Source organism: Seriola aureovittata, chromosome 10 (genome assembly GCF_021018895.1).
Source record: "Seriola aureovittata isolate HTS-2021-v1 ecotype China chromosome 10, ASM2101889v1, whole genome shotgun sequence".
NCBI lineage: Eukaryota > Metazoa > Chordata > Actinopteri > Carangiformes > Carangidae > Seriola > Seriola aureovittata.
In genome coordinates this window covers 2,209,439-2,235,956 of record NC_079373.1, presented here as the reverse complement: position 1 = coordinate 2,235,956, position 26,518 = coordinate 2,209,439, and the positions used below count along the sequence as shown (strand labels likewise).

Genomic DNA, 26,518 nt, shown 5'->3' with positions numbered 1-26,518 from the left:
TGGCATGCCATAAAGGAAGAAGTGGGGCACCATATATGCCCCTCCTCTTTGACCATTTTTGGATTAGCTAGGAGTTAGGGGCGGAGTCAGACACTGCCAAGTTGGCAACGGTGGGGCAGCTCACTCTGACCTTCAAAATTGCTCTTCAGAAACCTGTGGGTGACATCATTAAGGCTACGTCCATCTTTTTTTACAGTCTATGGTTGATACATAGCTATTGTCAGAGATTTCTGTCCTCCATGTCAAACATCACAGCATGTTGGCTAAAACACTGACTCCAGCTCTCTGGTAAACACACCAATTTTTTAAGGAAAGCTGTACAAGCTGAATTTGTAAATAGCATATGTTGTGGTATTGACATTCCTGGGGTACAAATGCAACTCAAATGAAAAAACAAATCCCTGTTACCTTCGCCTGGACGACGTTTCATTATCTCATGTATACTAGCGTAATGTGCATGTAAACTTGAGCAGTGAAGACCTGGAGTACCTGGTAGAGGAAACGCTGGCTGAACTGGTGCATGGCGCCCTGCAGCTGGCTGCGCTGGCTCTGCCACTGCTGGTAGTTGCGCACCGACTCGGCCGTGGGCCTCTGCCATGTGGTGGTTCTGGTGTTGTGGTCCACGTAGTAGAATCTGCCCTGCTGGTCCACTCGCTTCTCCCAGCTGCAGGGATGACACAGAGGGGGGGAGTGAGAGAGAGGCTGGGAGCTTTCAACAACAACTTTATTAAGCTCGTCAGGACTGGATAGTTGTTTTAAAAAGCAACTGATAGTAACAGCAGTGATTTATAGAGACAAGGAAAAAGAAACAAAAGGCAAGAAAAGGAAAGAAAACAGTGAGAGAGTGACAGGGTGGAGACAGAGAGTGGGAAGAAGGAAAAGAAAAGCAAGGGATGAGGGGATGAAGGAGTAGACATGTAAAGACACTGGGGATGAGGCAAGACAGAGAGGAAGAACACAAAAGAGATAATGCTGCTCACTTTAAGACAATGGCAGCCCCCAGTTACAATAATGAGGGAAAACAATGGGTGATGCCATGTTTTTGAGTGCCATTACTCTGTGTATATCCTGCCCTTCCTCTGAGACAGGGGGTCTGGACATGGACTGAGATATAGACTCAGTCGAAACACACACACACACACACACACACACACACACACACACACGCACACACGCACACACACACACACACACACACACACACACACAGGCCTTACTGCTGCTCTGCTGCTATTCTCATATCTCTGACTTAAGCGCTACAGAATTTGGAAGAGAAAACAACATTCACTTCCGTTTGCTAACAAAAAAAACACAGTGCAGATACCCACAGGCTTGTGAATGCACATGCACACGCACACACACACACCCACACAAAACTGTAGCTCCATGAGGTTTTTTTTTTACCTTTCATTACTATCTGTAGTATCTCTATGACCTTCTTCTTCTCTGGTTTGTTCAGTGTTTCTCTTAAGTGGTCGTTACCGTTCAAAGACTGCAGCTGAAAAAACCAAGGCCACCAGGTTGCCCCACCCCATTTCTGAGTCTGTTTATAGCCACATTTTTTCAGGCAACAGGAATTCAGTGTATTTACATCCTGTAACTCTCAGGTAGTTTTTTTGTTATGGGCACTAGTAACTATTTTAATTGTGTGTCCATTCACATGAAATTAACAGGAAATAACACTCTTCTGTTACTGCTCGTTAAAAGCATTCTACTGGTGAACCACAGGATGAACTTATTTGTCACCCAAGTTTGCAGTACTGTTCTTTACATTGAAAATTACATTAAAATTAGTCTACACAATGGTTTCTGCTCTGTGGATGAGTTTTGGGAACAGCCAAATCTTCAGATGGGGGGTTCTTATTGGAGTTTGTGAGAACAAATCTCAAGCATGTAATCAAGGTGAATTACTTCTTTCACTGTGTCCGATCGTAGTGTGGAAAACCACTCATGTTGTGCCTGCAGCATGAGAACAGGTCGCGGGTGCTCATAGCATGGTATCAGTGTCCCAGCCGTAAGACTGTTTTTTATTTAGGCCACGGATTTGTTTTGGCTTCACTATAAAAAGATACACCACATAAATGCTAAACAGAGCAGCTGGGCTCTGTAGGTTTGGAAAATGTTACTTTAAGGAGGAAGGAAATAGTGCCTGCCCCCGCCCCCCCCCCCCCCCCTCAAAAAACACTAACTAATTTAAATCAGAGTAATTGCTTGCCAAGTTGTGCACATTGCAACCCTCTGTATCTCTTTCTCTGTCCCCCTCTATCCTTGTTGTATTGTTTTTTTCAGCATTTAAAAAAAATAAAAATGACACCATTGGTTGGCTGGAGCTACTCCACTGTTACTCTTTCAAAAATGATTTGGCGCAAACAAGCAGTGTTGACAACTTATCCCCTTTGTGACTTTTCAAACCCCTTATTCACATCTTTTTGTTCTTCAGGAAAGCAAATGGAGACTTGGACAAACATTATCTACTTCCTGTAGAAGACGAGTTTTCTCCCAGCAGCTCTCTCTGTGGTCTACTGCCATGGACACCGTGCTCCATGCAACTTATCATGATTAGCATATGGTAGACACAGGAACACAGATGTTAACCAGCTCCAATGATACCGTTACTCTGTCTTTACCTCATTGAGCATTATGCACTGTCCCTATGGAGTCATTTACCATTATGGAAAAGTGGTCTCAGACCCCACTGCATGCACTGTGGCATGGCATTTCTAAGGTCTAAAGCTCATGCCTCTTTGCTGAAGGCTTTTTTTGCATAGTGCTGACATATTTAGCATTGGTGTCTCCTGTGAGAACTGAACCCACATGATCACCCTGAAGAGTTTTTTCTCAGGAATAAAAGCTAACTAGAATAGCTGATGTAAGGATTTAAAAACTGATGATACCTTGTTGTCTTCTGAGGGGAAAAGCTGTTTTCTCTTGTGGGCAAAATTCAGTCTCAGCTACAGGACAGCATCCAATGAGCTGGTAGGTCTCAGTGTCTTGCTCAAGGACACTTCAGCAGTGTGGATGATTGCAAACACAGGGAGTTATTTGGTTGAAGGATAGTCTCTCTGACCACTGTGCCTCTGAACTTCCTTTAAAAAGGCAGGAAAACACTGTTCCCTCCCTGATATTAGCACTGGCTAGTTATTTACTGGAGCCAGGGAAAATCCCAGAACCCACAGCGGCCTGTCTGAGAGTCTCTACTTAGTTCTGCTATCTGACTTTAACTCTTTGTACCAGTCATGTCAACAACTATCTACCCCATGTATTTCTTGGAACTAGAAGTGTACAGTCTCCTCACCACCAACTGTCCAGATTAAGATTATGCTGTACGTTCTTGCTCTTCTTTTGGACAGTCCATTCATTCATCACCATGTCGGCTGACAGCAAATACCTTGAGCTCCTGTCTCTATTCACTTTTCTATAGGAACAGAGTTTGACTAAATGAAACTGAGCAATCTGCTTTAAGACTCTGTATCCTTTTAGCGCAGCTGAAGAACGCTCAGGCAGGGGGTATTTGGTTTTTTTTGGAGCAATGCTTCATTTCAAGCTATTGTGAGCTTTAATTCTGAAAGATTCTGGCAGAAAGTTCCAAAGGTTCTGTTGCTCGCTTGACAGAACTCTGAAATAGCCGACATACATGTGATATAAAATAAGAGCAGTTTAGTAAATCAGTCAAACGTATTATATGTGACTGTGGCTACAGCTCAACATGTGAGCAGTAACAAAGAAAATTCCACTTGCTTTTTTTTTTTTTTAAATAAAATCAGTTTCTCGATTATCAATTTCTCACTTTCTTCATTATGTTCTGGCCCATCATCTGATGCTTCCTTTAGAGTTTACTAGTGATATTCTGCTGATGGAAAGACACACATTTACTTTTTCAGGTTTGAATTTGTATCATGCCCTAAATATTAAATCCACAAAAGCAATTAGAAAAGACAAAAAACTCATCCACTGATTGATTTTGATTCAACGGTTGGTTTAACAGCTTGTAAGTTTAACTGTTAAAACTGAATACAACCGCTTACAGAACACTTATTACACTGGAGACTGAAGCTATTCAAAGTGCCCTGATATAATATTTACGATCATATAAATTTGAAAGACACTAACCCATGAGTCATTAACAAGTATTTTCTTGGAGCATGATCATCGTAATACAATCTATTTAAGCCTCTGTGACAAATGTCACCATAGACACCAGATTTAAAACCCCAGTATGTATAGCCTAACAAAGTACCAAGAGGTTTTACCTGGTGCTTAGAGGCTTCAGCTTTGTGTGAACTCATTTGGAAAAGGCTTGAATATAATATTTATTTAGAGGTAAAACTCTGGACTCCAGCTTTAACGGTCAATAAAATTCTGTCAGATGAAAACTGTTCTTACTTGGGTTTGTTTCACTATTCATTCTGATTTTCACTCAGTCAGTTTGGTGTTGCACAGTGTTTCCACCGATGTTGTCTTTTTCAGATGTCCACAGCAGTGGCAGGAAACTTTCTATGCTGCTCACTCCGGCTGTGATGCTATATCACTATTTGTACAGAAGCTCTGTTCTTTTGATTCGTCCATTTGGCCTTAGAAAACCAAGACTGATCATTTTAAACAGAACAGTTCAGTCAAAATGGAACCATGTTTTGAAACTCAATGCTGAATATAAACACACAGTGTTGATTTACTTACTAATTTCTGTTGTTTCAGTTTGTCTAAATAACGTTGTCATGCGATGCTGACAAGTACAGATTTATGTAAACACAGGATGGCTTTTCATTAAAAAGGTCTTTCTACTGTTAGACTAAAAGAAATGTGTCATAACGTCATGCAACTTACAAACCAGAGTGGCTGAGGCTGTGATGACTAGTTACAAACTCTGCAGTACATCAGATAAAGTGCAGTGTGACTCAGAAGCTCTCCTTTAGTCTGGCTTAGGATGGCTTTCTTTATTTCAGCCTCCAAACCTAGATTGCTCAACTCCCCCCCCCCAGCCTCTAAACAGTTCCTGGTGTGTACATCTGGAGTGCTAGCCTGGCATTAGCCTGCTAATTGATCCTCTGAAGGGCCACCGGCCAGCAGCCAACATAGTGGTGGATGGAAGTACATGTGGCGTTAAGAAAGGACTTCTGTTCTCTGGGCCCCCATGCTCTCATTCCTTGTATGGAAAAACTGAGATGGGGGTTGGAGGTTTGGGGAGAAGTGGGGGTGACCTTTTCCTAAAAACAGCCTCCCTTTCTCTCTGTCACCCAGTCACACACACTGTGAAAATCAATAAATAATTGGTGCAAGTAAAAATGTCATAAAAGGGCCGGACTCTGGCAGGACTACTCTGCTCTCGCAACGCTGTACACAAAGAGAGGGAGAGAACTGTGTTGCCATTATGACGGCTTAGCACACAAACACTACAATCAACTCTGTGATTTAGGTCCAGTTATGTGTTTTGTTATAAGTGAGAACATAAAACATAAAACAAGAAGCAGCTGACGAGAACATGAACATTCCTGGAAACATTTCTATACTTTAGCTGCAAATGTCCAACCATGTGAACATCTGGAGCTGCTTCCCAGTCACACCAGCATTTAAAATTGAGTATTGATCTCAACTTTGATAAATTTTGACATGTTGACTAACAGCCATCTGTCTTTAACAGCGCTGACTTTTGAGGGAACAGAGAGCCAGAGAGTTGAAAATGGAGAAAGCTGCTGTAGCTCACTTGCTGTGTTGCACCATTTACTTTTATCTAACCTGTCAGAGTATAACCTCCACGAAGAGAACTGCTTTGCAGACGGTTATAAGACAATCTTACAAATATGTCTTTTGAGTACACTGTGTGAAGTTATTCTATGGAGAGCTTTGTGACAAGAACTGCTGCTCACTGGATGGTTTTGTTTTTGGTTCCATTCTCAGTAAAAAGGAGATCATCAGTTTCACAAAAACTTAAACCAGCCCGTCTGACACCGCGGCCCTGTTCACACCTGGTATCAACCTCCGTCTCAGGTGACCTGATCACAGGTGCTCAGCTCTAAGTTCAGGTGTGAACACACCCAAGACACACTGAGGACACATTTGAAGTCTGATCACTCAGACCACATTTGGAGGTGGTCCGGACTCTGGACCACATGTGGACACATTCTTTTAAGCATGTGAACGGGAATGTGTCCTGGACCACACTGAAGGACCAGCTCCTCTACTGACGTCCTCCGTCACAGTCTGATTAGTCCCAACACAGTTTATAATGAACCGGCAATATTTTACTATTTCAACTGGATAAAACCTGATTTCACTGTAGAGCTGTGAGTGGAGCATTAATTCGCTCATCCCCTCCATGCCCCACTCGCTCTCTCTCTCGCTAGCTCTCACTGACTGACTGACTGACTGACTGACTGACTGACTGACTGACTCTCTCTCTCTCTCACACACACACACACACACACACACACACACACACACACACACACACACACACACACACACACACACACACACAACACACACACACACCACACACACACACACACACACACACACACACACACACACACACACACACACACACACACACACACACACACACACACAGACCCTTCTGTTGACTGGTTAAGAACAACACATGCCTGTTAACTTGCATATGAAGCAGGAAGTGAGATCTGATCACCGGTGGTCAGTGGAGACACATGTTAACACCAGGTCTGAACAGGGTTCAACAATCATGTCACAGTCAAAGTCCCTGACGTCACATTTCCCCCCTTCTGATGTGAAAATGAACTGAAGCTTCTGACCTGTACCTGCAGGATTTTATGCATTGCACATCACAGCAAACTAAAAACTGAAGCACAGACACAAAGTATGTTGACATTTTTGAAATGTAGCTCATCAGCAAATCTCTAGATTCGTTTTTGCTGTTGATAAACTATTACTCATTTTGCAGGGGCCTGGTATTTCTTCAACAATCACATTTCAACAGGAGTTAAGTCCAGTCAAGTCCATTTTATCTACAAAGTCCACAATTACAAACTTGTTTTATCAGGTGTTTAAAATCTGTGCAAAACAGAATGCAATCAACTTGTTTGTCTGCTGCATAACAGTGAAACCCAAGTCTCACTCTGGAGAGAATGTGAAGATGAGAAGAAACAGTAGGTTCCAGCAAATATGACTCTCCGGATCCCAATATAAGCGCTATTGTACTGAAGCGGCTGGCAAACGTTTGTGAGGATTAGAGGGTGACACAGGAGTGGATTTTCACTCCGGTCCGGTTAAAAAAAGATTCCTGTTCCATCCCAATCCCAGAAGAAGGACTCCTGAGCCCATCTTGTCTTGTGTTGTGTCTCCATTGTTGTCAGTGGCATTATGACGTACAGTGTTTCCCACAGGTTGAGAATTTATTTGCAGGGTGTGACCGATGGGAGAGACTGTAACCCAGGTTATTCTCCGTAGCTACAGTTTACAGCTGTCCAAACCCCAAACGCCTCACATACAGACTATCAATAGAGGCTACAATTTACCAATGTTCCCTAAACGTGTCACATGTAGGCAAACCGTAGGTGCTAGCTGTTGGCAGCCCCACAGAGAAGCCTCTGGTTCACACTCAGTCACTGCGGCAGCAGCTCAGACGCTGTGCGGCTCAAACCTTTTTTGTTTGAAAAGAGTGAAATAAGCTTCTGATGTCAGCTTCACTGGCTCTGCAGTGAGCAGCCTCTCTGATTTTTGGTGCCTGCACCTGCTGCTTGCAGCCAACCAGCAACCAGCCACCAGAGCAGACAGGAGAGGATTATGTTCCAATTAAAGAAAGTGGTGTTCACTCATATTAGAACTGCCTATCTATATACAAAAACTGACCTATTACTATTATGATTCCTACCTGCCTGTCCCGAGCAGTTTGACCACAGGTCTCCCCACTGGAGCCGGGAATCTATCAAATAGCGCACTTGTATCTCTGTACAGTACTAATGCAATTAGTAAAATCAGTGACACCAGGAAAAGCTACCAAATGAACCACAATTCATTCATAATACTGTGAATACAGACCTGTAGTTTCACACAACTCATTTTTCTGGGTTGTGTGGAATTGTTAAGAATAATAAACTAGTCTGCACACCACCACATACGTGTTTGTCTTGTTTGAAGTGTTCAGTAGTGTAATGATTAGGTTCTCTGAAGTGTGTTGATCTGTTTGTGGGATGAAGGATTTGTGCAATTTAGGAATTGTATACATATATACACCATTTCCTTTCTATTCTTGTATATAATTGGTATGTACTGTGATTGTATATTTTGTTCTATTTGTGTAGTTTTTAAAAGTTATAATAATTCAATTAATAAAAACTTACAGTTGTGGTGCAGAATAGTGTGTCTTTAGCTGTTGCGGGGTGAGGGGGATTAAGGGGGTGTTCGCCCCCCTGCCCCCAAGCATCAGTCCAGGGACCCCAGCGGGCCATAGGGCGACCCAACGTTACATAATATAATAATGCATATTATATTATAATAATAGAACCTTACTATATTATACAAATAATACTTAACAGCACCATCCTATTATCATATTATTCTACACTATTTTTATATACATTATGTATATATATATATATATATATATATACACACTGTACACTGACAGGATATCATATAAATTATTATTATTATTATTTTATTTTCATTTCATTCTCCTTAGATTATATTTATATTACATCAATGTCCAGTTTAATTTCCTTTTCACCCTCTCACAAAAGACAGAGACACAACAGAACCACCACTGGCAAAAAGACACGATAGCTTCTGTTTTCTGTTCAGTCTGTGTAGTTAAACTCTCCACTGAAGCAAAAATACTTTTTTTGTAATGTATATGTAATGTAATAAAAAAGGCACATCCACTGACCTCATTCACTATCTTAAATGTAAAGATGGAGCATTTGAAAGCACTCTCTCAGAAATAAGTGTCTTAGCCAGTTTATCAAGCGCATGGATCAGTTTTTCATTTAGTTTGGAAACCTTGTTTGTGACCATGTTTGTTTTCTGTACCAAAGGTCAGGCAGTAACTTTCATTTCATTTTTAATAAAAGCCCAATGCTGTCACAACACAGCCTGACCTTGTCTAATCGATACATCACCACAAAAACACATAAAACGTCAAGAGGCCTTACCCTGGTGGCAGTGGTCTCTCCCAGGTTGTGGTTTTGGTGTTGTGGTCGACGTAGTACACTCTGCCATGAGGCAACACCCTCTGCTCCCAGCTGAACAGACACAGTGAGAAAGAGAGAAGTATAATTCATCTGATTACAGCAAGCAAATCTCTCTCTCCATTAGACCATTTAGATTTTTATTTAGAGGGGACAGGGAGAGTCCCACACCACCTGCTCAGTGTGTAACAGTGTGTGACCAACAAAGACAGAGAGGCGTATTGATGCCATGAACCCAGAGGAAACAGCAGCTCTCTAAATACATGTTTGTCTTAATCACCTGCAATCATTCACTAACGTAAGTTGTTTAGTGACATCAACAGCCTTGTAATTATTCAAATATATATCACATCTATCTTTGGAGCTTTTTATTCTTCGGTTTTACTTTGGCCAGAGAATCCTGTTGTAATTCATCTCAGTACAGCTCTCTGGCCCTGAACTGAGAGAGAAACAGTAACAAATCAATACAGTTAAATCTGCAGCTGCTGCAAGTAAGAATATTTTTATGTCATGGTTTAATAACAAACCTCCCACCACAGCAAACTGGAATTAGAATCATGGACTCTTGAATACTTGACCTGTCTGCTTCACTCTCCAAAGGAACAGTTTATGAACATATGAACTCCATATCTAAAAGTAGGATCTTGATCTTTTATTACCAGCTGTGATAGTGGGGATGGTAGTGTTTGTGCGTGCATGTATATCATAATGGAACATTTTTGTCATGGAGACACCTAATGTAGCAGGAACTATCAGAGGAAGTTTAGGTTTTAAAGACCCTCTGATGAAAATCCAGTGTTAACGTCCATATGATGTTTTTATATAATACAGACATATGAAGAGTGAAATGATCATCAACACCATGACTGAGTGTTTCCACCTTGAACTGCAGTGAACCAATGACAGTCTCAAACAGATTCAGACAGCCAGGGTTTCATACATCACAAACCTAAGGAACCAATCCTGTCAACTTGTGGGGACGGGGGGCGGGGCTAAATAAACCTGAAACCTTGTCAATACAGAGAGAGAGAGAGTTAGCATTAGCACAACCACTAACACTGTGTCAGCCACTGCCAGTTACAAGCTAACAAACAACATAAACAAATAAAAGATGCTAACTGCGCTAACCGTTCTGATCCGTCTGCTAGTCTCTGGTTCTGGTCTCAGACTCCTCACCTGAGTCTGGGTCTGACTGAGGCTCAAACATGTGGCTGAGTCTCTCTGATGTTTCCTCCTCTAACCATCTTGATACTCTCTGCTCTTTCACCTGTCCACCTGGAGACAGCAGGTGGTGGGCGGGGCCCAAGGCCTGATCCACAATTCTCAATCAGGAAGTAAGAGGAGATGAGCTTCAGATCCAGTTTTTTTTTTTTTTTTTACTTTTTATGTGGAAAATCATGTTAAAGAAAATATGAATCATAACAGATGATTTTTACAGAGTTTAAAACATGTCTGGAAGAACTTTTAGGCCTCTGTCTGTTGTTTATATGTCTGTCTGTCTGTGGACACATCACTGTCAGTGCAAAATACAGTCACAAAACTTTACAGGTGTGTAGGTTGTGTAAAAGATGGGAGTGGTCTGAACCGTGACCACTGAGTACTCATGTAATAATGCAGTAATAACTACTGAGTACTAAGGGTCAGAAAGTCAACATGTTGATGGGCGTGTCGCTGGTGGGATCCCATTGCAGGCTCATTTCTAGTTCAGTATTTTTATTGATCTTTTTTCTTTCCCTCTTGGTTAAATATGAAGCCAATAATAATTATGGGAACATAATATTTTATTATACAAGAAGAAGCAGTAAATGAAATAATTTACAGCAACACTGTATTTCATTACTGTGTGAATGTGAGTTGCTCTGATGCACTGACTCTTACCCTGCCGGGAGAGATTCTGTGGTCGACTCTGTCGTGGTGCTGCTGCTGGCCTGCTCTGTGCTGGAGGTGGCGCTGGGGGTGGGTGCCGCCGGGGTTGTCGGACCCAGGGCGTCCTGACCTGGAGAGGGGCTACCGTTGCTGCTGCTGGCGGCTGGGGAGCGGACGGACGGAGAGGGTGGAGGAGGTGTGTGGCGGGCAACGCCCCCTCGACTGTTCTCCAGCCCATTTGACGTCAACTCAACTTTGTCTGAGTGAAGATAAAGGACAAAAGGACAAAAGAAATGGAAAGATGGTGTTAAACCAGGATCTCAGGATCAGCTGATGTGGTAATGTGGATTTTCTAGCCATAACTAGTCCACTGTACTCATGTGCTACTGAGGAGGTGTAAACAAACAAATTGCTGCAGAGGCCTCAGATTTACAAGCTGAACTGTTCAGATATAAATCTTCCATAACTAATGTGGACTAACATAGAAAACATTCAGGTGAATGATGAAAAGGCTTCTGGTTTAACCAGCGCCGTATGGAGGACCAGGAATGTCACAGGAAAAGTAATAAAGCATTTCTTTAATTTCATATTGTCACAGAAAGGCTAAATGGAGAAGCTAAGTGACTCAGCAAATCAATTCGTTTCATCAGAAATACTAATGAGCGAAATTAAGTTTTCAAAGTCTTTGTGATTTTGACACGAATCTGATTGAGTGATGCATAAAGACAGAACTCAGCTTTTTGTGAAGTAATCATTTGGACACAACTGCTGTGCACACTGATGCAAAACAATGCTGTTATATGTAGCAGTCAGAACAGCATTTAGTTCCCTTTAAAGATGATGGATATCTGCACAAACTACTATCAGCAGCTCAAGTTGATAAATCATCAGAATCCGTTCAGAAACAGATCTGAGTCTGTGTGTAACACAGTAATAGGGTGTCTCATATACCTGCACTGTTTCCTGGGCTTCCTTGACTCTTGGAGGACTGACGGCGACCAGACGAGCCCGGCCCAGGGATCTGCTCCTCAGTCAGCTCCCCATTAGTCAGAAACACCCCTCTGGAGCACCCTGGGGAGCCACTCTGCGAACCCCCCACCGAGTGCCTGTTACTCCTGTGAACAGAAAGAGAAACAGAGGGAACAGGATGTGGAGCAGATGGGGGGGGGGGGGGGGGGGGGGGGTGAAAGAGAAGGCGATGAGGAGGAAAGGCAGGAAGGAGGGGAGGTGAGACAAAGAAACATCAAGATTTGCTTTGTGTTCTTTGACTCTCTTTTATATTTGGTTCCTGTGGATCACCGCACAGCTTTGTTTTCACAATTAAGGATCAGACCTATTGTTGTTCCTGACTCAGGGGAACAGGCCTGGCACACGTACCAGTGTGTACATGGGTGAAAGCAGGACACAAAAACACACACAGAGGTGTCGGAGTTGGCTACTTCTCCTCTCTGAACGCCTTCATATTTTCCAAACACTAAATATAACTTTGCTTTTCTGACAAGAACTTTTATACAAAGATAAACATGTTGGCTTTCCCTCCCCAGGACCGAGGAATGTTGAGGCCAAGTTTGGACGGCCATTAACAGAAAACCGGATTCAGGGCTGCGCTCAGTTGTTTATTTGCCACAACGAGGAGAAGAAGCAGGAGAGGAAGGAAGAAACAATCAACAGTGGTGACTTCTTGGTGCGTGTGTGTGTGTGTGTGTGTGTGTGTGTGTGTGTGTGTATGTACTGTGCACCCAATGTGTGTGTCTCATCATGGCAGAACAGGAGTAATCTCCTCTCCTCTGTCTGTGGCGTCGGTTCCAACACAACTGGATGGAGATGTTGACTGCTTCTCCATGACAGCGGCGGTTTGGGCTCTTGGCTTAACTGTGTTTAATGCCCCCCTACAATGTTTAGAGGGAAATACCATCTGACCCCATGCAGCCACACCGCAAAGCTTTGAAATGAATGCAGCCTGCTCTACTATTTATTATCCATTCTAGCCAGTGAGAGCGGCGTCTGAAACCACATTCAGGGGGAATAACACGCTGGCACTCTGCACAAGTGCTTCAACCGACCATACTGGCACGGACTTCCTCCACTCCATTCTTTTCTTCCATTTATTTTGATTACTATTATGCCTCGGGTCTTATGGTTTTCATAAGCGCTTTGCAAACAGTGTTTCAGAAAAAGGTTACGCAAGTTTATTATTGTGCTATTATTCTTATTATTTTACCACAACGTCCAGAGATTTGAAACGAGCATTGTAATGAACTGTGCTTGATTTAGATGCATAAAAAGCTGCTTTTCCATGTGTGTCCATGTGGATGTTTCTCAGTTTAAGACAAAAGTCATGAACTTATTTAAAGTTGGTCGAGGCCTCTGCTCCGGGTCACCCCAGCCCCCTCATATACAGAGAGTCTTCAGACACCTTCACTTTTTGAGTTCATTTTAAATGTATAAAATTTTTTTTTTTTTTGCCCATCAATCCCATGATGACAAAGTGAGAATATGTTTTTAGAAATTTTTACAATTTTATAAAAAAAAAGAAAAAAAAATCTTGTATACTAAGTATTCAGACTCTTTGCTTTGGCTGCAGTCAGGTGTCTCCTGTTTGCTTTATTTATCATGGAGATGTGTCTTGAACCTGACTGGAGTCCACCTGTGGTAAACTGGACATAGTTTAGAAAGGCATAGTCCTGTGTATATAAGGTCCCACAATCCACAATGCAGGTCAGGACAAAAACCAAACCATGGAGCTCTCTGTCGACCTCTGATGAAACTGTGGTGAGACGTAGATGACGACAAGGGTATAAAACCATTTCTAAAGCACAGAGGCCTCAGTAACTGTGAAATGGAAGAAGCTTTGTCTTTCTGTCTTTGGCTACAAGACCAAGCATCAAGTCTGGTTCACACCTGGCGCTGCTCATCACACATATAATACCATCCCTATGGTGAAGCATGGTGGTGGCAGCATCATGCTGTGTGAAGGGGCTCCTCAGCAGCAGCAGCAGCAGCAGGGAGACCCTGAGTGCACACAACCCAAGACTGGTTCACCTTTCAGCACGACAATGTCCAGAAACACACATCCAGGACAGGTCTGGAATGGCTACAGGACAAGTGTCTGACTTGGCCCAGCCAAGATCCAGAATTAAAACTCATAGAGCATCTGTGTAGAGGCCTGAAGATGGCAGTTCAGACACTTCCCATTCAATCTGACAGATCTGCCAGGAAGAATGAGATAAACTGACCAAATCCAGGTGTGCAAAGGTCGTAGAGACTCATCCAAGAAGACCTGAAACTTTCTGCCAAAGATGCTTCTACAGAATCTGAATTAAGGGGTCTGAAAACCTTTGTAAATGACAAATTTCAGTTTTTGATTTTTAATAAATTTGGAAAAAATTTAAAACATGTTTTAAAGTGATACTGATAGTTCAGGTTATTTGACGCGGAGTTGTGTGAGGTACTTATCTATTGTCAGTGTATTACCTGCAGTAGCTCCCAGTTTAGAGAAGCAGCGGAAGAATCAGCACAATACCTGAATGATGAGCTGCTGTGGACGGGGTCGTCTGCAAACACATATTTTAGCCACTTAAAAAAAGGCCCACAGAAAAAAGCTAATATCAATTTAAATGTTCGCTTTATTTTGAATATTTTCTCCATTTCATCTCACAGCCAAACAGCCCTTTCCTTTGTGAACTGTTGAACTACAGTTTTACTACACACAAGCGCAACTACAGTGCACACTGTATTACTTCACAGATCAGCTGTTTGTGTGTGGGAATAAGGTAGTCCAACGGTTCATAAACGGTTCCAGTGTAAAGGGCCGTTGGACGGCAGATAAAGTTGTGAAAATGTTCAAAATAAAGCGAACACTTAAACTGATGTTACCTCTTTTCTGTGGGTATTTCTTAAAGTGACTAAAACACATTTTTGCCGATCCCGTCCACAGCAGCTCATCACTCAGCTTCTCCCGCTGCTTCTTTAATCTGGGAGCTGATCTCAATCTAATGCAACTAATACACTTACTCACTTTGGCCTTCAGTGAATGGAGCGACAAGAACTGCCTCCTTCGGAACATCTCCAAGACCAAGGAGATGGTCATCGACTGTCGGAGGTCTAGGCCCACCCTTCAGCCAGTCAACATTCGAGGGAAGGACATTGAGGTGGTGCACACTTATAAATACCTAGGTGTGCACCTGGACAGTAAACTGGACCGGTCCCTGAACACAGATGCCATCTATCTGAAGGGGCGGAGCCGGCTCTTTTTCCTCAGGAGGCTCAGGTCCTTTGACGTCTGCAGTGAAATGCTGCACATGTTTTATCAGACAGTGGTGGCCAGTGTACTCTATTATGCTGCAGTCTGCTGGGGCAGCAGCATGTCCGATATGAACACAAAGAGTCTGGACAAGCTGGTCAAAAAGGTTGGGTCTGTGCTTGGCAGGAGTCTGGACTCACTCAGGACTGTTGTGGAGAAACACATGCAATGTAAGATGGAGGCCATCTTGGACAATACCAACCATCCTCTCCACAACATTCTGGCAGGACAGAGAAGCAGCTACAGCTGCAGCAAACGTCTCATCTCACTGCGCTGCAGAACAGAGAGGTTCAGGAGATCCTTTGTTCCCACTGCAGTCAGGCTATACAACACCTCAGCCAAAGGAAGTGGACTGATGTAATTATTATTGTTTATTTATTATTAACTGTTTTTATTATTATCAACAATGAGCTAATGGACACATGAATTTCCCCTAGGGGATAAATAAAGTATCTATCTATCGATCTATCTATCTATTACCAGGGTAATGCACTTAAACATGTACACATTCAGCTATTCATTAACAGCTTTTACATCTGTTGCTCTAATCCTCTGAAAAGATCGTGTGACTGGGACTAATTGAGCCCTCTGTCTCTACTTTTCACAGCTTTTATAAAATCAGAGGATTTACTTATTTCCTATGTTGCTGCTCTGACTAATTACCGCAAAGCAAGTGAACAAAATGATCGCTCTATGGCTCACAGATCCTGACGCGATTCTTGTCTATTCATAGATGATGGTCATGACTGTTGCCGCATTTAATATAAACACTTTGATACGTGACATAGTGTCTTTGCTATCACTCCCTGAAAGATGCTTTCATAAAGTCAAAACAATCAATGTTGCTTTTCTAAGATAGAATACGGTCAGGATAAGGCACAATACATATGTAGCTTTTTTTTTTTTAGATTTTCCTCTTCTTCTGTGTTTTAGTGTCGATCCATAAGAAGATATATTTGCGGTTTTAACAGTGTGTGTGTGTGTGTGTGTGTGTGTGTGTGTGTGTGTGTGTGTGTGTGTGTGTTGACCTGCTCTGGGATCCAACAGCACTGGGAGTCTCCTCACTCTGTGTTCTCCTCAGGTTGGGTCTGTCTGACTGAAGTATCTCTGCAAAGACACATGACATCATCATTGCACAGATATAACCAGCTGTCAATGAGAGGGTGGTGGGGCATGGAGGGGGATGGAAGGAAGGATGGAGGGGGGTACAGGCAAGAGATAGATTGAAAGAAACCAAAAACGTATGTGCTGCATTGAGACCGACATGAATCTAGCTTTTCAAACCGCCACACTCACATCCATATCTAAATGACTTGAGCTGTGCTATAGTGTGAGCCACATTGTTTCTGCAGCGTTGGGGAAAGGGCATCTGAATGTGAAGATACAGAAACACTGCTGCTCATTAAGCTCAAAGAGTCGGTGGAGACTAAAACAGTTCAGAACAGAATCCTTGACTAAACCAAAAGATTCAAGTATAATCAAAGTATAAAAAAACCCCCCAAAATTCAGTTGTGTCTGCTTTTATACCCGTTTGTGTTCATGGATCAGCAACAATGTGTAGTGTTACTAAATGGGTTGTACAGGTTACAGTAAATAATGAGATGTTGGATATTGAGGAGGAGGAGGAAATGTTATTTTTAACTTTTCTGACAGGAACATGGGAGAGACGGAAACAAGTTGAAGCATCAACATTAATGAAAAGTTGAGGATAAAAGAAGAAGACTCAGGCTCAGACTCAGAAATGAAGCAAACATTAAGAAAACGATTATTCTCCATTTTCAGGTAAATCGTTCACATTTTGTTACATTGCAGCCTTAAGCTAACATCCTTTCATTCATTTATCCCTCATCAATCTTCACTCAGTACCCATAATGACAAAATGAAAACCCTATTTTAGAGATTTTGTAAATTTATTAAAAAGGGAAGAACTCGCTTTGTTATGACACTTGACATTTAGCTCAGTTTCCTCCATTTCTCTTGATCATCTCCGAGATGTTTCTACACCTTGACTGGAGTCCAGCTGAGGTCAGTTCAGCTGATTGGACACACACCTGTCTATATCAGGTCTCTCAGCTGACAATGCAGATTACAGCAGAAACCATGAGGAGGAAGGAGCTGCTGCAGAGCTCAGAGACAGGACTGTGTCGAGGCTCCAAAACACTTCTGCTGCACTGAAGCTTCCTGAGAAGAACAGTGGTCTCCAGAAGGAAAGATTAAGAACACCTGTCAGTGGCGCTTTCTTTTTGTTTTTTCCTAAGTGTTGAAGAAAATGGTTGTTGTTTTTTTAAAAACAATGCTGCCTCTGGCTGACACTTTAAAGAATTCAACACAGCAGCATCAGTTTCTCTCTCTCTCTCTCTCTCTCTCTCTCTCTCTCTCTCTCTCTCTCTTCTCTCTCTCTCTCTCTCTCTCTCTCTCTCTCTCTCTCTCTCTCTCTCTCTCTCTCTCTCTCTCTCTCTCTCTCTCTCTCTCTCTCTCTCTCTCTCTCTCTCTCTCTCTCTCTCTCTCTCTCTCTCTTCTCTCTCTCTCTCTCTCTCTCTCTCTCTCTCTCTCTCTCTCTCTCTCTCTCTCTCTCTCTCTCTCTCTCTCTCGGGTTTTATCACCACATTTCTGTCACACTTTGAACGGCGCTGAGGTTTCTGGTCCTCTCCAGAGCTGTGTAGAAAATGAGAAAGTGCTCATAGTGTAGCTTAGGTTTATATAAAAAAAATAAAAAAAACTCCAGAATAATCAAATCCATACAGACCTGAAACATGTGGAAATGGAAGTACAGTTGGTGGTTTAATAGAGACCATTCATCCTTGTATGTACTGTGCAGTCTGTGCGCGCGTGTGTGTGTGTGTGTGTGTGTGTGTGTGTGTGTGTGTGTGTGTGTGTGTGTGTGTGTGTGTGCGTGGTAATGGTATGCGGTCCTGGTGGTGTGAAGGAATGTGTGACTATATGCTCAGTCCCGACTGTGACTGAAAACCACAGGCCTATAACTTGCTTTTCATTAACACTCCTTTATACACACAAATGCAGCACCTTCCTGTGTGTACGACGCTCACACCAGAGCACGGCTGCCTCACACAGTGTCCATGTTTACACACATATATCCTGCTATCTAAAGTAAAGCAAACAGGTAATCACACACACACACACACACACACACACACACACACACACACACACACACACACACACACACACACACACACACACACACACACACACACACACACACACACACACACACACAGAGCTGTTTTGTGGCTATGAAAGGGCTTCTTGTGGGCAGACCTGATGGACATACAGAAAAATAAACAGTGGTCTTAAGGAGAAACCATTTTGTCATAGCCTGCTCACTGAGTTCTTCACCCCCCCCCCCCCCACCCCCACCCTCATCCCCACCCCGCCTGTCTTAATGGCACAAGTCTAATTGCTGGCCTGGTGTGTGTCCGTGTGCATGTAAGTGTGTAAAATAGAATTTCCAGCCATGTGAAGACACAAAAACATCTCAACTAAAAGCACAAGTAAACCACACTAAAAACAGAACAGAGCACATCTCAGTTCAGCAGCTGCTGTGGATGACTGGAAACTTCAGGTTACCTGAGTAATCCCTGTTCTCTGAGTGGTACAACAGCACATCTGAATGAATGCTATGGTGAAACACCGTCACCACTGATTAACTGATCAATTACTATTTTTTTTAAAGATCTTTTTATATGTGCAAAATGCAGAAAATATATAGACGAGGACAAAATAAAAAGGAGAAAAACGAGGCGTGAATCATGATCCCTGCCGTTTCTGTAGAATGCATCAACATGGTGAAGGGGGGGGGTATTCTAAGTCAATGTACTCTGTTTATATGCTATATAATACATAAACAACAGTACAAACAAAAAATAGATAAAGAAAGAAATAAAAAACTGCTCACACATACACACACCAGTATCCACAACCAGGTTTCACAGACAGCATTATCAGCATTTTTGTCAAAGAACAAAGAAGTGTGCGAGTGTCATTTTCTTTGTTGACTACTACATATCAAAGTCTTTCGAGGTCAAGCACCGTTGCCAACTCTCTAACCCATATATGAAACCTGGCTTATTCCTGACTTCCAACTCTGCAAAACGAGGCGTTTGGCCAAAAGGGTACAGAGAGAAATGGCTAATTTCTCATAGCTGGTTAAAGAGGAGTTAGTAGAAGTTAGGCCAAGTATAGCCAACATGGGATCTGGGTAATAGCTTCTAACAACATAGATTAACTGATCACTTACTATTTTGATTGATGTGAACTTCAATTACTGCCTCACAGTTGTATGCCTCTACCAACCAGCCAAGTTGCAGGAAATACGGTCGCAATCCACACACCTTCACAATCAGTTCATCTTTGAGTCCAAGTGAATGTTTGCGCCAGATCTAAACTAATTCCCTCAGGATGGTCTTGAAACACCACATTCAAGAGGCAAAAACTGTGACCTTTGACTTTTGATGACCAAAATCTAATCAATCTATCCTTGAGTCCTAGTGAATGTTTGTGCCAAATTTCCCTCAAGGTGTTACTGAGACATCAACTTCAGACAGACAACAATATGCCTCCGGCTCTGACTGTTGCCGGCATGGAGGCATAAAAAGAGAAAGTAATGTTTGCCATCTAGACACACATGACACATGTCCATCTAACACTCAGCAATGGCAATTCAAAGATCATTTATTGTTTTGCTTTTAGTGTGTGGGCTCAAAAAGATGTTGAGCTTGTAAAGTTATTGTAGTTGTAAATCAACCTTTGTAAACCTGCAACATAAATCTGCATGAGAAATTCAAGTTTGTACATTTGTAGAAAAGATTTGTATTTGACTGAACAAATGATATCAGTGGAAAGATTACACAAAGACACTGTGGACAACAAACAAGTGTTTTTGTAAACATCTGTATTAAGGCCTGAATTTAATTTGCCCTGCCACAGTTTAATGTATATAAAACGTGAGCGCACACACACTCTGATCAGCTGATTGTAATGACGCTGCTTGTAGTGTGTAGGAGCTGCTCTGTGATTTAACAGAACACTTCATTTACTTCAGTTTCTGATCCTGCTGCTTTTTATGGTGGTAAAGACAACTCCTGGAGTCAATGAGAGAGGGAGCAGAGAAATGCGACATACGGGCTTTTTGGTCACTCCTCTTTCTCTCTCGCTCATAGGGTAACGTAACGTGTCTACTATATGTGCTCTTTTAAATTGCCCCCTGGGAAAAAATAAAGTTTATTGAATTGAATTGCTAACCAGAAATAACCTCTTTGATTCAGGAGTGACGCCGTCATTGGAAGTACTGTATTTCTGTCTCTTACACTCAACAATTCTTTGGCACATACAGCCCAGTAATGTACAGATTCTAGCATGACATGTCCAGGATAATGTGTGTTAGTCGCTGGTGTGTCTGTGCTGCAGTGTACATGTGGCTTCTGTGAGATGGGATGTTGTGTATACATGGAGTGTGTATGTGAGCATCTAACATTTACAGAGTGAGCCAATATTCCCAGAGAAATCTTTCTCCACCCCACCCCCCACCTTTCAATACAAGGATTTGTTTGTGTGTGTATGTGTGTGTAGGTGTGTGTGTGTGTGTGGTGTGTGTGTGTGTGTGTGTGTGTGGGGGTCAGAAAAGCTGCCAGGGGAAATGAGTAAAAAACGAACAGGAGGAGCGTTCAGAGCAAGAAAACAGAGCGCTTTAACACCAGCAGAAGGTAACACACTCAGACCTTTATATATTCAGGCAGTCCACAGATACCCACACATACACACACACACACACACACACACTGCTGCATGTAAATGTAAGACACATATACATGCACACCCATGAACTGACACGACAGCATCTACACTCAGTTTTATGAGTGGAGATGCTGAAAACATACACATACAAAGACAACTGGTCAAAAGTTTGAGAACACCTCCATTTCCAACTGTTATCAATGTCTCAGCGTTTCTCAAATTAAAAATCAAGGAATCACAGAATCTTCTTGTTGGACTAAATTTAATCTAAAGTTTTGACTCCTCCAGCAGCTGAACTCACTCGTGGCTTCTTTCTACATGGGAAATCGAACATTGTTCAGAGAGTTGGTCCCTGCACTGTTGCAGCGGTTACCACAGATGTGTTGGACTTGCATGTGTCTTTGCTTTCACCTTCTGTCCAGATCATCCTAAAACCAGCTCCATGACGTTTCAGTCAGACTGTTCTGGTCTTTCATCATGTGAAGCCTCCATCTGGTTCTGGTCTTCTAATTTTTCTGGCTCACTATCTTACCAACCAGTCTGTCTGTCTGTTACTTGTCTTTTTCTCTCCATTCTGACAGCAATCTACAGAACTACCTCCTGTAGTACAGTACTGTCTGAATAAGTAGTAGTAGTATGAGTTGAGACCAGGACTGAACTGTTTGGTCTCAGTTCTCAGAGTCACGTCTGGAGGAAACCAGTCACCTCTCAACACCTGCCCAACACCATCCCACCAGTGAGGCATGTCGGAGGCAGCATCAGGCTGTGGGGGGACGGGGAGGCTGGTCAGGACTGAGGGAAAGATGAGCGGAGCAAAGTAAAGAGAGATCCTTAATGAAAACCTGGTCCAGGACCACAGAACCTCAGACTGGGCTGAAGGTTCACCTTCCAACAGAACACTGACCCTCAGCACAGCCAAGACAACACAGGAGTGGCTTAGCGTCAGCCCACAGTCGTCCCCATCCAGCCTGACAGAGCCTGAGAGGATCTGCAGAGAAGAACGGCAGAAAATCCCCAAATCCAGATGTGCAAAGCTCATTGCGTCAGACCCAAGAAGACTGGAGGCTGTAATCACTGCCAAAGGTGCCTCAACTAAGTCCTGAGGACAGTGTCTGAATGCTAACCCTAACCCTTTATACTAACACTATTTTTTTTTTTTCTGTAAATAAATTTGCAAACACTTCTAAAATTCTGTTTTCACATTCTAATTATGGTGAAATTAGTGAAGGAAAAATGATTCTAAATGATTTATTTTCTGGATCCACTGTATACACACACAAACACAACCTCTGTCATCCTTGCCCATAAATATCATGATTATTTCAACCATTTACCTCAATTATTATTAAAGAACGATCACTTATTTTATTTGCTTTTTTAAACTTATAGTTAAGTTATAGTTCTCTGACACGGTCTGTACTGTAAATATGCTGAACTATTAAAGCTTGGATATATTGGATATATCAAAGAGTTAAAATCAAAGCCCACGTCGCTTGAAATGAAAACAACTTGTGAAAAAGGTCCAAATGATTGGTGTTACCTTTGGTTGCTGAAATTGTTTTTCTGCAGTGTTTGCATTGGACTTTTTTTTCTGTCTTTACTGAAGCTAAAATGCGCCCAAACCACAGACACAGCTTCTTCTTAGATATAAACTGCTCGGGTTGAGGCTCAGTGTCTGTGCCCGTGTCGTCCACATCACCAGCTTCACTTTGACTGAATGTGGACTAATGTTAGTTGGACGGGATGGAGGCACGTGACCGAACACGAAGTGGTATTTCATGAACACATGCATTGGGTAAAGTAACTCAATTAATTGACATGAGCGAGATTAAGACAGCGATAGGTCCAAATGTCCTTTGATACTTTTTCAATTTACTGCCCAGCTCTAGTGAGAATGCAAAGACTCGCACTCTGTACTGACATGGTTTAGAGTTTCTTTTCCTATCTAACCTAAATGTATATCCAAACCCTAAACTCGCCTCTTTTACAAGTGAAGACTTGAAAGCTTCCCACTTTACAGGAATCTGTCCTTGTGAAGCCATAGGTACTACAGCAATCACAAACACACACAAATACACACAACACACCTCCTCTTAACCTTTCTTCACATCTAAACAGTCACAAAGAGACACATTTATACAGCCCATGCTGTGGCAGGCCTTGGCCCTTACTGCTGGCCCTGTGTTCATTCAATGGACTACAGTGTGGGCTCTGTGTGGCGCTCTATGAAAAGCCTTGTGTGTGTGTGTGTGTGTGTGTGTGTGTGTGTGTGTGTGTGTATCTTTTTGTGTAAGTGTGTGCAGCACAGAGAGGAGATGGATACATGGACCTGGCTATGGTTTTAAAAGCAGCTTAATAACTGTGTATTTGTTAAAAAGACACCTAGCCTTTGCTTCCAAACCATAAAGGAAGGTAAAATGTTAGCGTAGCGCCTAGAAGCGGAAAACACTGCTGACCGAGAGTCAATAAGTCTGTGGAGGGTTTGAAATTCTTCCTCTGAGGGCTATGAAATGATTTTACATTGGTTTGGGAATAGTAACACATGCACACTGAAATTAAGAGTTCTCTAATGTCAGTGTTATAGTTCAGTGAATACACATTGGTGATTAGTCAATATTTTCTGCTCGTATTAAATGACTTTAAGTTCAATATTCTTGACATGTTATTCTTGGCAGTGCAGAGAAACGTCTGATAGGCGATTTAAACATCCTCCAGACTCTCCACAGAAACCCAGACTTTGCTAAAATGAATAAATAAACATATGTGCTAATACTAAGCCTGTGTATATTCTCATTTGTCCAGGTCATAGTATCCTAAAGGAGTTTTTTTAAATCGAAAACAACTGGACTAGGTTATTTGTCTGTCCTAGCCTGGTCAGATGCGTACACGAACTGATGAAGCCTCTTGGATGAGAGGTGAAACGTCTTCACAGACAAATAACCAAGTCCAGTTGTTTTCGATTTAAAAAACTCCTTTAGGGTGCTAATACTAACCTTTATACAACTGGGTTCTACTGTTGTCAGGCTTGAGAAGTGTTATCTTTCACTATTCTGCTTTCTACACTTAGAGCAGGTAGAAGTAGTTCACAGAGTAGAATAGAAAAAGGTAACATAACAATAATAAATCTGAATATTCAAGAAAAAAGCTGAGAAACACTTAGAGGCCTTAATTTTAAAAAGGAACTGTGTTGCGCTGTCTGGGGGCTAAAATAGCAAAAGTGCAGTCAGAGTTTGATTTGAGTCTGTTCAGCGAATTAATGAGAAGGTATGGAGGTGTCACGGCAGAGATCAGACCAGTGATTGTTATAAAGATGGACAACATCATAGCTCCCCAAACATGAAGCCAAAACATCTCGATTGCCCCCTGGTGGCTGGCTGCAGTATAGGTCACAAACCCCGCCCCCTCCATGTTAGTGGACGGTCTAAACTAAAAGATCCAAGTACACGTCAAACACAGTTTTCCCAAAGATTGTTTCTGACGTTTTAGCTAGTTCTTATCTCACCGATGTTTGCTTATGTTTTCCTTTTTTTATGCGTCCACGCCGGCGACAGCCCGGGAGGGAGGCCTTACGTTTGTTCTCCATCCATTCGTCCGTCCGTCCCATTCTCGTGAACGTGATATCTCAATTACGCCTTGAGGGAACTTCTTTAAATTTGGTACAGACGCTCACTCAAAGATGAACTGATGAGAATTTAGTGGTCAAAGTTCAAAGGTTAAGGTCACTGTGACCTCACAAAACACTTTTCTTCTAATCAGATAAAATGATGAAGTGATGACATTCAAACAGTTGAAGGTAACCTTCACTGTGACATCATAATGTTATGCAAAAGCCATTAATCGACACTGTAACTCAGGAAGGAGACTGTGACCATATTTCCTGTAACATGGCAGTAACAAGTTTGATTTTAATTACTTATTTGACTCGTGACGTGGGAACATTAGAGGTACTGTGACGAGAGAAGATCTCTACCTGACCAAAGTTCTACTCGCAGCAAGCTAAGAAAGCTCTTACCAGAAACTGGCTAAATGTAAACGCCAACCACGAACAGTGGCTGGAAATTGTCCAAGACATTTTCATCATGGAAAAGTTAACATATCTTTTGAGTCAGTGAGAATGTGTTTAAAAAGGAACAGTTTTTTTCCTCCTCCTGAACTTGTTTCGCGGTGTGGAAAATGTGTTTGCTCGCTCGCTCACTGCGGACTTTTAAACATCGCGGTTTGAAATTAAATGCAGCGAGGACTCGACCAGTCAAAATGTTCAGCACTGCAGACCACACCCCCCAAAGTTCCCTCCGACCAGGTACCTTTTTGGGGGTCAATCAATTACCCCGGAACTAAATTTAGACCCTGGGTCCTGCGGTGGAAACGTGCATAGTTCTTCAAAAGGTTCCTGGTTCCTGGGGAAAGTTCCTGCGGTGGAAACGCAGCTAAAGTGTTTGTTCTGTTATGTTCTTGATGTGTTGTTCTGTCAATATTCTTGTGAAAACTCAATAAAAATGTAGGTGTGAAGAAAAAAAATTAGTGATTTGATGCTATATAACGATGGGTTGGGCAGGAGCTCAATACTGCAGCTAAATCTATTATCAAAACTTTATCTTTTATCCACAAAGAAAATAAATCAGATAAACAAACACTGTGAAAGAGTCTGACCTTCAGTCTGTCTCCATACTTTCAATGTTCATTCACTATAAACTTAAATTATTCCTCTTAAAATGTAGCTGCAAACATTTTTTGTAATTTATCTTAATAAAAAAATATTACATTTCATGTTTACAACATGTGGCTTAACAATCATCCACAGCAGGATTTTTTTTTCAGCGATTTTCTCACTCTAACTCTCGTTGGTACAATGACGCACACACGTTTTAATAACTGCTGTAACACACAGTGACTGCATTAGCAGCAGGATGAAAGAAACACTCATTGAAACAACTGTTTCAATTGTCCCGACAGTGACTCCTGGCAGTATGGAAGCTAAACTCCAACACTGCAAACTTGGATCTGTCAAAGTACTGATTCTGGCATGATCTGTCGATCATGGCAATGACACAACTTGTCATTCAAAAAAAATTGCCACTTGAGTGAATTTACTTATCGTGATCCGAAACAGTCTCTCAAGTAAAACTCCACAGAAGTATGAAGTATCCACGCAATATCGGGTCCGGTAAGCGGTGTGTGTTGTACATGCTGGCGCAGTTTGACATATCTGACTTGTAAGGGCTCGGAGAAAATCGCTGTGTTCTGTTTGCCCCGCGTTTTTTGACAATATAACATTAGAAACAATATAAACTCCTACTCGAACAGATCAAATAAAAACATAACAATATTCTATGTACAATTCTGTCACCTCATAAATAATACACTCTAACCCAGAAGAAAGACCAAACATCATTAGTCGAAAGACATGTGGGAAAGAAGTGACTTTGTAAAACTG

General features: G+C 42.1%; 1 protein-coding gene across 2 annotated transcripts in view; it reads right to left on the bottom strand.

The window, feature by feature from the left end:
* The window catches only part of wwp2 (WW domain containing E3 ubiquitin protein ligase 2), a 65,515-nt gene that overhangs the window by 25,728 nt on the left and 13,269 nt on the right, over positions 1–26,518 (bottom strand). For both annotated transcript variants that reach the window (XM_056386910.1, XM_056386911.1), the window contains exons 6-10: positions 16,359–16,437; positions 11,979–12,142; positions 11,040–11,286; positions 9,126–9,215; positions 490–664 (exon numbers count right to left, since the gene is read on the bottom strand). In XM_056386910.1, coding sequence (XP_056242885.1) covers positions 490–664; positions 9,126–9,215; positions 11,040–11,286; positions 11,979–12,142; positions 16,359–16,437 — 755 coding nt within the window. The remainder of the gene's footprint in view (positions 1–489; positions 665–9,125; positions 9,216–11,039; positions 11,287–11,978; positions 12,143–16,358; positions 16,438–26,518) is intronic.